Genomic DNA, 13950 nt, shown 5'->3' with positions numbered 1-13950 from the left:
GGTTTTGGTTTTCTTACAAGCTTTTATAGCTGGGTTCCATGCAAAGCTTTGTGCCATGAAACAAGCCAACTCAATAGATTGGGCAAAACCTTATGGCCCATTGGGTGGAAGCATTATGCCAAGCAAGGGCTCACTGGTGATTTGGGAGCATGTCAAGATTGGATGTGGGGGTGACCCCAGACAATCAATCACCCCAAATCAAAGAAACTACATCAGGGCTTAGAGTACCTTGGGGTGAACCCAGGCCCTGTTCCTGGATCTAGCCAGGTAGGCATAACAAAGAGTTTCCCACGGACTCCCCCAAACTCAACCCCCTCCAAACGAACAAGAATGAGTGACAGTTATCAAAGGGGGGTGGGGAGAGAAATTACCGGCAGTTTTCCCGTGGAGGCCGATCGCATGGCTTTGATCTCCGGTCCATGGGGGGTGGCATAAAGGCAGCCGCCTCGAGGCAACGGCGCGACCACCGCCGTTTGGGGGTACACCTGAGCGAAATAGGCAGCGGGGAGAGCCCGCACCGGAGGGCCCGCCAGCTCGGCGACCACCAGCTCGGCGGAGCTGCCGACAGCCATGCTTTTCTTTTGTGGCTGGGGGGCGACGAGGGAAGGCGCCCCTCGGCCAGGGGCGGAAGGCCCAGCTTTGGGGATTCTCAGCATGGCCTTCCTCCCGAGAAGCCCAGGAAGATCGTGGGAGTCCAGCAACGCGTGTCGGGAACTACAAGGGGGAAAGTCCTCCTAGCCATTTAAAACTGCCATCGGTGGGTGGGGGGCTAGGGGGGACCACCCAGGATCGGGCCCCTAGGCTACTTTATAAAGCGGGGAGGAAAAAAAGGAGAAGGGGAAAAAAAGTCCAAAGGCAAACGCAGCGTGGGAAGATCGGTTCACACGCTCCGGGTCTCTTCATCCACGCGGGTCTCTCTCTTTTTTTTCTTGGACGAGTCAGCCATCGGGAGTGGTGGGGGTCACTCGCACTTGCCTCGCCCCTTCCTCGCCCCCCGCCTCTATTCTAGCCAGGCACGCCGGGCGCGCGGGCCCCCCCAGACACAAAGCACCCCGAGATCCACGCCTGGCACTTCCAAAGGGGACTTTCCCGGGAGTTGTTGGGCTGCAAAGTTGCAGGCTTGACCGGGCTCATGCCCCAGAAATGCCCGCCACCCTTGCAAATAAAATAAAATAAATGCTTTTGTGGCGGGGGAGGGGCAGAGAAAACGCAGCCTCGGATTGAAAAAGAAAAAAAAACTCCGGGGAGGGCTTTTTTTTTTTTTTTGCAAAAAATCCCCGGGGATCGGGGGATGGGCGACCGGGGGAGGTTTCGCTCCGGAGACACCCCCCCCCTGCCTTTCCGATCTCGGCTCCTACTGTTTTATAAGCTGGCAGGGCTGCGAGGCTTTAGGAAGCCCCGAGCAGGCAGGGATCGAGCACCAGCCAGGGCCCGGATCCCGATGGGGGCCCTGCTAGCGCCTTTCATGGGCTTCTCCCGGCTTGCAATGCTCCGTAGGGTTCCCGGCTAGGCTGCTGCAAGTTCCCCGGCCGCTGCCAAAGCTGCCGGGGCCAAGGATGGATCTGGATTGGGACAAGAAAGGACCCGATGGCTGCCCAGCCCTTTCTCTTTCCGTTCCTCCTTCACTCGCTTTTTTTTTTTAAGCGCCAAACTACGTGCCGCGAAATTCGGATCTCCCGCGGAAAAGGCCGCGCTCCCATTGGCCGGCGCAACAGCAGCGCGTCCCCGCCCACCGGATTTGATACATTTAGTACTGCGAGGGGTAAAACCGGAGGTTCTGCTCTTAAAGGGGAAGAGCGGCGTGGCCCCGGCGCTGCACAAGGCGCCAATGGGCCTCCGCCTCCCTCGCCCCCCGCCCCTCAGGGAGGCGTGGGCGGAGCCAGGCAAATACTGACCCTGGGATGGCCCTCCTCGCACGCCTGTCGGCTCTGGAGCTTAAAGCCAGCAGCCGGGGAAGGCAAGGAGGCTGGCTTGGGCAGAGTCCTGCGGGCGGTGACCCGGGATCGGAGATGGCGTTGGGTGGGCAGCGGGCGGCTCCGGCTGCGGGCCTCCATGGCTCCGTCGCTTCTTGTGAACGGGGTTGGCTGAGCCCGTGGTCAACCTTGTGGTCTTGGAACAAAGGAGGAGACAAACGTGGGCAATCCTTGAATGCATTCCCGCGGCTCGCTAAAAGGCAGACATTTTCACTTAATCTAAAAGTCTGTAGAGATTCTCGGTCATCCAAGGTCATGGTTTGTCCCAAAGGTGCTTTTTTTTTTTTAAGAAGGCAACTGGACTTTCTGGGTTATTTTTCTTTGAAGACGTTTCGCTTCTCATCCCAGAAGCTTCTTCAACTCTGACTTGGTTCAGTTGCCTCCTGAAAAAGCACCTTTGGGACACTGGTGAAATTCCAGTAGTTTTACTACCGGTTCTGTGGGTGTGGCTTCGTGGGTGTGGGAGGGGAAGGATACTGCAAAATCTCAATTCCCTTCCCCACTCTGGGGCCAGCCAGAGGTGGCATTTGCCAGGTCTACAAACTACTCAAACTTTCTGCTACTGGTTCTCCAGAACCTGCTGGATTTCGCTCTTGTTTTGGGACAACCATGACCTGGATGGCTGAGAATCTCCATAGACCTTCAGCTATGCAATTTGGGATGAACACCCTTGGAATAGTGTGGGAGTAGGAACGGATTTCCAGAGGAAAAACTGCAGACTACAGGAACCAGAAGCACCACTCGGGTGACCCTGAGGACACAGCTAAACCTCCAAGTGCTTCAAGGACCCCCTAAAAGGATGCAAATGACCAGCTGTTTGCAAGGAGTATAAATCCTTCCATTCCTCACCATCCGGCCAGAGCTTCTTGGATGAGAATCAAAACGTCTCCAAAGACAAAACAAGAAAGTCCATTTGCCTCCTGAGAAAAAGCACCTTTGGGACTAACTTAATGTAGGTTTAAGGCAGGGGTGTCCAAACTTGGGAACTTTAAGACTTGTGGACTTCAACTCCCAGAATTCCCCAGCCAGCATGATGGGCTAGGGAATTCTGGGAGTTGAAATCCACCACTCTTAAAGTTCCCAAGTTTGGACACCCCTGGTTTAAGGGGTTGGGAGGGCTCAACCATACAATGAATGATTGAGGGAACTAGGTATGTCCATTCTAGCAAAGAGAAGAATTGGGGCTGATATGATAGCAGTCTTCCAGTACTTGAGGGGCTGTCGCAAAGAAGAAGGAGTCAAGCTATTTTACAAAGCACCAGAATCAGGACAAGAGGGAAATTTAACCAAGAGAGGTCCAACGCAGAATTAAGGAGAAATTTCCTGATAGTGAGAACAATTAGTGGAAGGGTTTCCCTCCGGAAATCCATCACTGGAGGTTTAGAAGAAGAGACTGGACAGCCATTTGTCTGAAGTGGTATAGGGTTTCCTCCTTCAGCAGTGGGTTGGACTAGAAGACCTTCAAGATCCCTTCCACCTCTGTTACTCTATGTTCTAATTAGGTTAAAAATAACTTGGCCTCATGTGAATACACTTATTTGCTCTTCTGTTTTCTGTTTCGAGGTACGGTGGATTTCAGCCTAAGGCAAAATCATGCTGATGTTTGAGGACCCAGTTAAATTGCTGCCCCCCACCCCCTATAGGCTGCTATGATTTGCTGTATCCTTTTGGTAGTGTGTATTTAATGGAGACCGAGGAGACAGTTCCTTAAGTTGTACATTTGGCTGTGTTCCCATAGCACATTCATCCTGGTTACTTTATTAGCCCATTTAGAGAACAGGGTAAGTTAGAAATGGTGGCTGGATAATGTGCTACCATTTTCAACTCCTAGGGACTACACAGATTTAAGGCAAAAAGGATGCACCAACGTTAAAAAGGACATTGTTCTAATGCCAAATGTGTATGGAGATTCTCAATCATCCAGGTCATGGTTCTCCCAAAGGTGCTTTTTTTTTTTTTTCAAAAGGCAACCAGACTTCCTTGGTTTTTTTTTTTTTTAAACATTTCGGTTCTCATTCAAGAAGCTTCTTCAGTTGACAGAAGAAGCTGAACTGAAGAAGCTTCTTAGGAGAGAATCAATGCCACTACTTTCACTATGAAGTGTCTTGTCTGAATTGTCTCAACAAACATGCCACCAAAATCCATTTTTATCACTGCAAAGGCTTGAAAAGAGGAGCCTCTTTGTAACATGAAGAGGACTGATGTATGAGATTGAAATTTATTGTAATACTAGTGCTGATAACCCGTAATTGCCCAGGTATTCGTTTATAAGAGGAAAATGTTCAGACCAAGCATAATTTCTAATGTTGGATTTTCCCCCTAACCAGAGGGAGCCCCCTTTGGTAAGTACAGTACAGTAGAAGCCATTTAAAGGCACAACAGGCTGTATCGTAACAGAAAACCACTACCACCCCCAAAGGGTGTTAGGGTATCTTACCCTCACAGTATTTGTTTCCAGAGAGTAAGTCATCTGGTAAGACATCAAGTTTGGTTGAAATTGTTCAAGACATTCCAGAGTTATGCACACACACACACACAGACAGAGCCATTTATAGATTGATGGATGGATTGATTTACGGCCACCTACCTCATATATGAGAGACTAGGCTGTTAAAATCGGGATAAAAGCACCATTTAAAAAAATGCTTTAATTGTGTGGCATAGCTGCCAAGAACATTCAAATCAATCTTGAGATGGGCTCACCGAAATGGCCACATTAAACATCACAAGGGGTTCTGCTTAGGAATAGGATAGATCCTTTGAGGTTTGGTCCTTCTGCTACTAAACTCTGACCCAGCTAGGTTTTAATAGTTTTAGTTTTATCTTGAGTAATCCGTGTTTGGGCTTGCACAAACTGTTACACCATAAATGATAATTTGAAAAGCACAGTGTCTAGCTTCATATAAAATACCATGCTGTCTTTAAACCAACCATATTATGAGCAAATGTGTAAACCTAATCTAAGAGGACCCAGGAATCTAGAGATTACACATCATAGCTCCTGAGCTCAATTGTTTTCTCCATGAATTTCTCCTAAGTCCCTTTTTGCACATCTTCCTGCATCCCATATTATGACTATCCATTCCATGACCTCATCCTGCAATGTGGATGTACTGATAAACCTCTGGATGGTGTGGAATAGCTTTAGGAAAGCCAGTTTGGCTCAGTGGTTAAGGTACCCGACTAGAAAGTGGGAGATCCTGAGTTCAAGTCCTGTCTTAGCCACGAAAGCCAGCTAGGTGATTTTGGGCTGGTCACGCTCTCTCAGCCAAGCCCACCTCACAGGGCTGTTGTTAGGGAAAATAGCAGGAGGAAGGTATGTTGGCTACGTTTGCCTCCTTGAGTTATATATAAGAATAATACAAGATATAAATAAATTGTATGTCATGGAGAAAACACAATTCTCTCCCTAGAGCAGGGGTCCCCAACCTTTCAGACCTCAGGGACCACTAAATTCATAATTTTAAATCCCGTGGACCACTAATATGATCTGCTGAATGATTGGGTGGGCGGGCGTGGCTAGGTGGTCATGTGACTGGGTGGGCGTGGTCAACCCAGTGTCACTCACATCAAGGGGTGCCTCACTAGCCTCTACTCACCCCTCTCCTCCCAGCCACTCCTCACCTGCCTGCCCGGGCTCCTTAGGGCCCCAACGGGAAGCAGTTGTTGGAGGCTCAGTGGGATGGTCAGCCAGTTCCAGGCCATGATGCAGTCCCACTGGAACGAGTCCCTCAGTCTCTTCGCCACCAGTAGCGCTTCCCTCCAGCCTTCACCCAAAGCCCCAGGAAGCCGAAGCAGACTCCGTCGGAATTTCTGCCCTCCAATCCAAACAAAAAGACCCCAAAGGGGGAGACTCTCTGTAGCAACACAAACATTCATTGCATGTGTCCGGTCCAGGGACTGTAATTTGAGGATCCCCGATTTAGTGCAATATAAAAAATGCAAATAATTTTTCTGCAGACCATGAAAATTTTCTCACGGACCACCAGTGGGTGACCGCTGCCCTAGAGCAAAGAGGCACTTTTCCCTGTTAAACCTCATCTGGCAGGCCCATAATTGGAAAAGGGCCTTGGTGCCATTGAAAACAAAACCAGCTGGCCACTTTTAGAAGCAGAGCTGGGAGGAATCTACAGTGCACATTTGATACCCATAAAAAAATAGGCATGGCTGCCATCTTGACTTATTAGCACAAGCTGCGGGTGTGTATGTATGCACATGTTGCTTTGCAAAACCCTTCCAATTTATTGCCTTCCAATTTAGCCCCAAGTACCAATCCTCCAGAAATTAGCCAATTTTGATAACTCTCCCTGGTTCCTAAAGATGGTGCAATCTTTAGGAATTCTGAGTGTTGTAGTCCACACCTCTTAAAAGTTGCAAAGTTTGAGAAACTGGCATTGTACCTGGCAAACATGGCAGGCTAAAATGGCATTGCTGCCCTCTGCTGGTTATATATATAGATTAGTATATAGAACAATATTATTCTAGAGGTGCTTTTTCAAGAGGCTACTGGACTACCTGGTTTTCCTTTGAAGACGTTTGGATTCTCATCCAAGAAGCCTCTTCAGCTCTGACTGGCCTTAAAGACTCGTTAAAAGAATGCAAATGACCAGCTGTCTGCAAGAAGAATAAATCCTTCCAATCCCCACCGTCCAGTCAGAGCTGAAGAAGCTTCTTGGATGAGAAGTGAAACGTCTTCAAAGAAAAACAAAGACAGTCCTGTTTCCTCTTTAAGAACCACCTTTGGGACAACCATGACCTGGATGATGGAGAATCTCCAAAGACGTGTTTGCATCAAAAGCAGCAGCAGTCTGATGTCTGTCAAAATATCTATCTATGGTTATGTGTCTGTCTGCCTGTCTGCCTATATCTAGCTCTATCTATCTATCCTCTATCTATCTAATTATATATATATATAATTCCATTATCTGTCAATCGGCTCGTCACAAGAGTCCATCACGACAGAAACCCAATATTTTTACTGTTGCCTTTGTTATATTTGTATATATATCTTCTATCTATCTATCTATCTATCTATCTATCTATCTATCTATCTATCTATCTATCTATCTATCTCTATCTATCTATCTATCTATCTATCTCTATCATCAATCTATCTATCTTATCTATCTATCTATCTATCTATCTATCATCTATCTATTATCTATCCTCTATCTATCTATCTATCTATCTATCTATCTATCTATCTATCTCTATCATCAATCTATCTATCCTCTATCTATCTATCTATCTATCTATCTATCTATCTATCTATCTATCTATCTATCTATCTATCTATCTATCTATCTATCTATTATCTATCCTCTATCTATTATCTATCTATCATCTATCTATCTATCTATCTATCTATCTATCTATCTATCTATCTATCATCTATCTATCTCTATCATCAATCTATCTCTCCTCTATCTATCTATCCTCTATCATCTATCTATCATTTATCTACCTACCTACCTACCTACCTACCTACCTACCTACCTATCTCTATCATCTATCTCTATCATCTATCTATCTATCCTCTCAAGACAGAACAGAGTATATTTACATTATTACCCCTATTTCCATTAGCTTTCAGTTGTACCCACACAGGTTTAATTGTAGCAAGCTAAACTGTAATCATTTTAAAGCACAATTTCATGAGTAAGTCACAATTGAGCATGACTTACTTTCCATCCACCCCATACAAAATACTACCAAGCAGAATACCACATGGCTTTGTAAGAGCATCAGGTCTGGGCTACGAGATCCAGAGGATGACTGCACTCAAAAGAGAATGGAGATTTGTCCTGAGACAAGTAACCCAGATACGAAAGACCTAGCTCAATGCATGTGTGAACCGAGCTAAAGTGTTGGGTTGAACCCAAAGAAGTGCAATCTAAGATCCCTGTCACACATGGCCTCCACATAGCTTGGGCATAGCTTCCCATGACTGCCAAAAGCTGTCACCAAATTGCCATTTTAAAGTGAGAAAGGGAAAATCATTCAGAGCATAATCCAGGGAATAATTGTATTATCTGGAAGAGCGTTTCTCAACCTTGGCCACATGAAGATCGGTGGACTTCAACTCCCAGAATTCCCCAGCCAAAATGCACCAATCCTTCAGGCATTAGTCAATTTTGACTCCTCTCCCTGGTCCCCAAAAGGATGCAAGAGCTGGCTGGGGAATTCTGGGAGCTGAAGTCTTAAAAGTTGCCAATGTTGAGAAACACTGGTCTGGAATCATAATTACAAGTAAATGGAACTTTCACTTTTGTCCTGTTCTCCCTCTCTTTTTTTGAGAATAGGACATCTGGCACACCACACCAAAGCCAAATATAGTTTTCAATCTCTGAAAATTATAATTTGGCCAATGAAATGCTTCATATATGGAATCCCATAATTACTCCATGTATATACAGATTTCCAGTGCACCTACCATTTATTGGTCTTCCAAGATTTCTCTCAAAATAGGTCAAACTGTCTCCCATTTTCCTGCTTCCCCCACTTTTTCAGTACCCGGCTAGATATTGTCTTTGATGCCTTTGAAGATTGTCTATTGGGTTTTTTTATTGATAATTTACAAGCAGCTACTTAGGTTTATTTTTTGTTTTTAGAACGTTGCTGCTACTGTCCTTATTAGATATTAGATTAGATTAGAAGTTTCGTAATTTCAATTTGTTTTATTCTGTTTTTATAATCAATGAATCTTTAGCTGCTAAGGCAGTTTGCAACTTAGTTCAGATAAATCAGAGCAAAGCAATTAAATGAAACTGAAATAATACAATAAATTGAGGTCTTCGTTGAAGATGTATCTCTTCTCGAACTCCAGTTTTTCCAGGACCCTGTAAGTAATAAGAAATAAATTGTTAGTTGAGAAGCTTATATAATCTTAAACGGATCCAGAGACTAATACATTTAATCTAATTCCATTCAATGAAATAATCTAAATGATCTCACTTCTAAATAGCTACAGAAATATATTTCCTAATATCAATTTGCCATGATTTGAGTTCTCCGGGAAAGCTCCAACTAAATTGGGATACCATTTTTGAGTAATCCTGTTCTAAAGTCATTTAAGCTTGTTTCACTACCGTGTTTCCCCAAAAATCAGACCTATCCCGAAAATAAGCTCTGGCATGTTTTCTGCATGTGCACGCCCAAAATAAGCCCTACTTAAACACATGCGCAACCGGCCACCCAGCCTCCACCCCCACCTGTCTCGCCTTGTCCTCGCCAGCCCCTCCCTGCCTCGCCTCATGGCCACAGCACGGGCACATCGCTTGGCCTCCTCCTGCAGTGCACTGCTGTGCTGGTGCTGGTGGAAGTGGCCCATTGCCGTGAATAGCAATAGCAATAGCAATAGTTAGACTTATATACCGCTTCATAGGGCTTTCAGCCCTCTCTAAGCGGTTTACAGAGTCAGCATATTGCGCCCAACAACAATCCGGGTCCTCATTTTACCCACCTCGGAAGGATGGAAGGCTGAGTCAACCCTGAGCCAGTGAGATTTGAACAGCCGAACTGCAGAACTGCAGTCAGCTGAAGTAGCCTGCAGTGCTGCATTTAACCACTGTGCCTCCTCGGTAGTAGTTGAAAGCAGGTGAAGTAGTTGTCAGGGCATGGATGGCTACATCACTCAGCCTCCTGCACCAGTGCTTATTTCGGGAGCTAAAATAAAATAAGACTGGGTCCTATTTTCAGGAAAACATGTTTAGGGCTGGATGCCACCTAATTAAAGAGGAGTGAAAATCTCGGGTGAGATAATTGGAAGATGGCTTTAAGAGCTCACATGTAAATTGATGCCAATGAACCAGGAGGTGACTTGGGAACCTCTCCCAAATCGTTGGGATGGTTTTAAGAGAGAAAACCAACCCTTATTTGCACAATATTCTTAATCTAGTTGTTGACTTACTGTGTTGGTGTTTGCACAAGGAACTGAATCATAAACTCCGCTGGAAGTCCAGGGTTAATATAACACTATAAGCCAGTGTTTCTCAACCTTGGCGACTTTACGTCCTGTGGACTTCAACTCCCAGAATTCCCCAGCCTGGGGAGTTGAAGTCCACAGGATTTAAAGTCGCCATTGTTGAGAAACACTGCTATAAGCCATAAACCCCAGCCAAAATTAAAATTAACTAAGGTTCACATATGTACAAATATGTGGTATCACAGAGTATCTCTCTTTTTCTTTTTTTTCCCTTTCCCTTTTCCTTTTCTAATTACTTGCACAGGGATTATTCTTTATACTATTTATGTTGTTTGTATTTGTTTGCATGGATTGCAACAGTGAGGCTAAAACCAATTTCGTTGTATACATGATGATGTTACAATGACAATGAAAGCTGTACTAGGAATTTGATTGCAAGAAACTATATGCAAAGACATTTTGATTGTTAGGAACTTTAGTGATGTGCTGATGTGCATACATGTAAAAGAAATCCTTGTCTAAGGACCACAATTGAACCCCCAATTTTTGCCCAGAGGTGAGATTCAAATAATTTAACAACTGTTTCTCTACCCTAATGATTTCTTCCAACAACCAGTTCACCAAACTTAACAACCGGTTCTCCCAAGGAAGGTGGAAACTGGCTGAATCCCACCACTGGTCTTGCCCCATTTTGCAACTTTTCTTGCCACGGTTGTTAAGTGGATCGCTGCAGTTGTTAAGTTAGTCAAATGGTTGTTAAGTGGATCTGCCTTCCCCATTGACTTTGCTTGTCAGTAGCTTGCAAAAGAGGATCATGTGACCCTGAGAAGCAGCAACCGTCATAAATATGAATCAACATGAATTTTGATCATGTGACCAGGGGAAATGATGCTACAACGGTCACAAGTGTGAAAAATAGTCCTAAGTCACTTTTTTTCAGTGCCACGGAAACTTTGAATGGTCATTAAATGAACTGTTATAAAGCACCAATGTACACAACTACGTAAGAATAAAGCTTTTAAGCTTTTAAGTCAATGTCTAAATTATAACAGAGCAAAGCTATTTGTGGTTTCCATTTCTTGGCTTCTGGTGCATAGATTTCAATAAACTGAGCTTTTATTGGCATTGCCAGTTCCATGCCAACATTAGTACTGGCATGCGAAGAAATTCCCACAGGCTTTTTTCTAGAAATTCTTGTTCAATTAGATGGAAGAGAATTTTCTCAAGAAATGAGTAATTCTCAATCACGGAATGGAACTAGCTTATATTTAACTAGATACAAGGTGGTAATTCATTCTATATTTGGACTCTATTTGCATTTCAATGTGTTTAGTTATAGTATTAATATTATTTTCCATTTGCAGGGAATTTGGAAACTGAACATGATTTATGCCCAATAGCATGAGTAAAGATAGCAATAGCACTAGCATTAGCACTTAGACTTAGTAACTGCTTCACAGTGCTTTTACAGCCCACTCTAAGCAATTTACAGAGTCAGCCTCTTGCCCCCAACAATCTGGGTCCTCATTTTACCCACCTCGGAAGGATGGAAGGCTGAGTCAACCTTGAGCCTGGTGAGATTTGAACTGCCAAACTGCAGGCAGCCGGCAGTCAGCAGAAAGAACCTGCAGTACTGCACTCTAACCACTGCGCCACCGCAACTAAAGATTCTGGGAAACAAGACCATTGTTCAAGCTAGAGTTGTTGGTCTGCCTCTCTAGCAGCTGATTTGCATGGTTTGCTTAACCAGGTCAACAGGGACCCTGTCATTGCATGTGTAGAATAGCTTGCAATTCATTAGAGTTAACCTTGGTGAGTGGTTTTGCATATTATGCAAATTTAGGCCTTTTGATTAGCTTGGGGTTCAGCTGACTATGCAAATGGAGAGACTGGGTCAATCCCATCACTCGGTATGCCATGTGAACATGTCCTGCCTGAACATGGATATTGTGCAGAAGTTAGTATGATGCCTAGGATATGTGTGTGTGTGTGTGTGTGTACTGTATGTGTGTGTATATGTGTGTATGCATAAACAAACACATCTATGCATGTAAGAGAAAGCAACACTGGTCTGAACATTTTGTTGAGCCCTTTAAAATTGTAAAGATAGTCCTTGACTTACAACCACAATTTTTTGCATGCCGAAACGGTAGTAATGCCAGCAGGAACCCATCCCTGGTTTAGAACTGGTACCTTAATCACTGTACCAAACTAGCTAATCCATGGCTTGTTGGATAAAAATCATCCACAAATAGTACTAAACCAGAATTGGATTATTTAAAATCCCAGGAGTTTATAGGGCTGCATATGAAAAATGGCTTCTGGGAGGGTTTTTTTTAAAAAAAGTGCTTCCATTCTTGCCACAACACATTTTAAAAATCAGCAGGGCTCGCCTGGTTATGAATAAACCGAGAACATTTACAATAAGCGCCTAGAGCAGGGGTGTCAAACTCAATTTCATTGAGGGACGCACCAGGGCTGGGGCTGACCTTGGGACGGACAGCCATGGCCGACTGGGTGGGTGTGGCTGACTGGGTGGGCGTGGCCATCTTGATGCCACTCATTGGATGTGGCCAACTGGGTGGGAGTGGCCAGCTTGACACCACTCCCCAAACTGCTGGCATGTTTCCTTTTCGTACTGGCGAGACTGGGCCGAAGCAACGCGAGCTAACCCCTTACGTTTTCTATGATGACCACGGGGGCCAGATCCGGCCACATTGCAGGCCGGATTCAGCCCACGGGCTTTGTGTTTGACACCCCTGGCCTAGAACAAATGGACTTTGAGCCTTCAAAATGTTGCTGTGCTACAATTCCCAGCATCCCTCATTGTCAGCCCTGCAGGGATGTAAGTGTTGATTTCTCCAGTGTTTTAAAGCTTTACCTGGGTCACTCAGTGCTTCTGGTGTGGATTGCTTGCTAGCTGGTAGGGTGGGGAGGAAACAGAAAAGATAAATCATTTGGCCGCTCTGATTTTGAATGAAATTGCACTTTATATAAATGTCTGGAGACTTACTAATTCTTCCTGTAGTGACTCTTGTCTTCGCTACTTCCAGACTGGAGCCGGGGAGGGAATCAGAAAGTACAACGTAAGTGGGGAAATAGACATTTAGGTAGCATCAACTGTCTTTGCGGTACCCTTCTAACATCTCACCGTGCTGTCTGGATACTTCTGGCTTTGATCTGTAGAATCTAGAGAGGAAGGAAGCTAGAGAGTGGAGAAAGAACAGAAATTTGTGGTCAGTTCTGACTTGGAATAAAATCAATGTATTTCCTACAGAGAGCCAGTTTGCTATAGTGCAGTGATGGCAGATCTGTATGTTATACTTCTGTGCATTTTAAATTATTTGCATTATTTTGGATTTATTGGGCACAGCTTTTCAGCGCCGAGGGCCAAAAAGAGTGTGTGCAACCACACTCATCGGGGCCACAACCCAGAAGAGAAGCTGCCCAGGATCATCATGCGCGCACTGGAAAATGTCATCACGGGGTTTGCGGAAGACTTGAAGAAATGTGATGATTTAAATCTTAAATCTTGGGGGGGGGGTCTGTGGCCCCAAAAGGTATTCAAAGAGTTAAAGGGAATCCATGGTGAAGAAAAGATTGAGAACCGCTGCTTTAAGCAACACATTGGCCAAGGGTTGCCAAATCCACGTCTAGAGACTCACCAGTCTCGTTCCATTGTTTTTGCCAGCATCCGAAGTGCTTTCAGTCTGAAGAAGGACAAAGAAGAACATACAAATCAGCTGATGGTTCTGACCTGCAGGACAATCTAGATCAGGGGTGACCAATCTTGGGGACTTTAAGACTTGTGGACTTCCAATTCCCAGAATTTCCCAGACCAGTGTTTCTCAACCTTGGCAACTTGAAGATGTCTGGACTTCAACTGAATGCTGGCTGGGGAATTCTGGGACTTGAAGTCCGGACATCTTCAAGTTGCCAAGGGTGAGAAACAGTGCCCCAGACTGTTAATGACCAGATGACCACAAAGGAATAAAATCCTTTTATTCCCACCTCCCCACCCATCCTGTCAGTATTTATCCTTCCATTTCCCTC

The 13950-nt window shown here is 45.0% G+C and overlaps 2 protein-coding genes across 3 annotated transcripts in view; both read right to left on the bottom strand.

The window, feature by feature from the left end:
- E2F2 (E2F transcription factor 2) overlaps positions 1 to 572 on the bottom strand; it is a 49302-nt gene extending 48730 nt beyond the window's left edge. Inside the window, exon 1 of the mRNA XM_087728036.1 lies at positions 372 to 572. Coding sequence (XP_087584162.1) covers positions 372 to 572 — 201 coding nt within the window. The remainder of the gene's footprint in view (positions 1 to 371) is intronic.
- Positions 573 to 8649: 8077 nt separating this feature from the next.
- The window catches only part of CATSPER4 (cation channel sperm associated 4), an 80135-nt gene continuing 74834 nt past the window's right edge, over positions 8650 to 13950 (bottom strand). For both annotated transcript variants that reach the window (XM_087727088.1, XM_087727087.1), the window contains exons 16-20: positions 13563 to 13607; positions 13049 to 13102; positions 12911 to 12951; positions 12779 to 12817; positions 8650 to 8812 (exon numbers count right to left, since the gene is read on the bottom strand). In XM_087727088.1, the coding sequence (XP_087583214.1) occupies positions 12814 to 12817; positions 12911 to 12951; positions 13049 to 13102; positions 13563 to 13607 (144 nt within the window). In that variant the 3' untranslated portion in view covers positions 8650 to 8812; positions 12779 to 12813. The remainder of the gene's footprint in view (positions 8813 to 12778; positions 12818 to 12910; positions 12952 to 13048; positions 13103 to 13562; positions 13608 to 13950) is intronic.

This window comes from Thamnophis sirtalis, unplaced genomic scaffold (assembly GCF_051295495.1).
Source record: "Thamnophis sirtalis isolate CommonGarterSnake01/CBP01778 unplaced genomic scaffold, rThaSir2_p1.2 scaffold_13, whole genome shotgun sequence".
Classification (NCBI taxonomy): Eukaryota; Metazoa; Chordata; class Lepidosauria; order Squamata; family Natricidae; genus Thamnophis; species Thamnophis sirtalis.
This window is presented reverse-complemented; position numbering and strand designations above follow the sequence as displayed.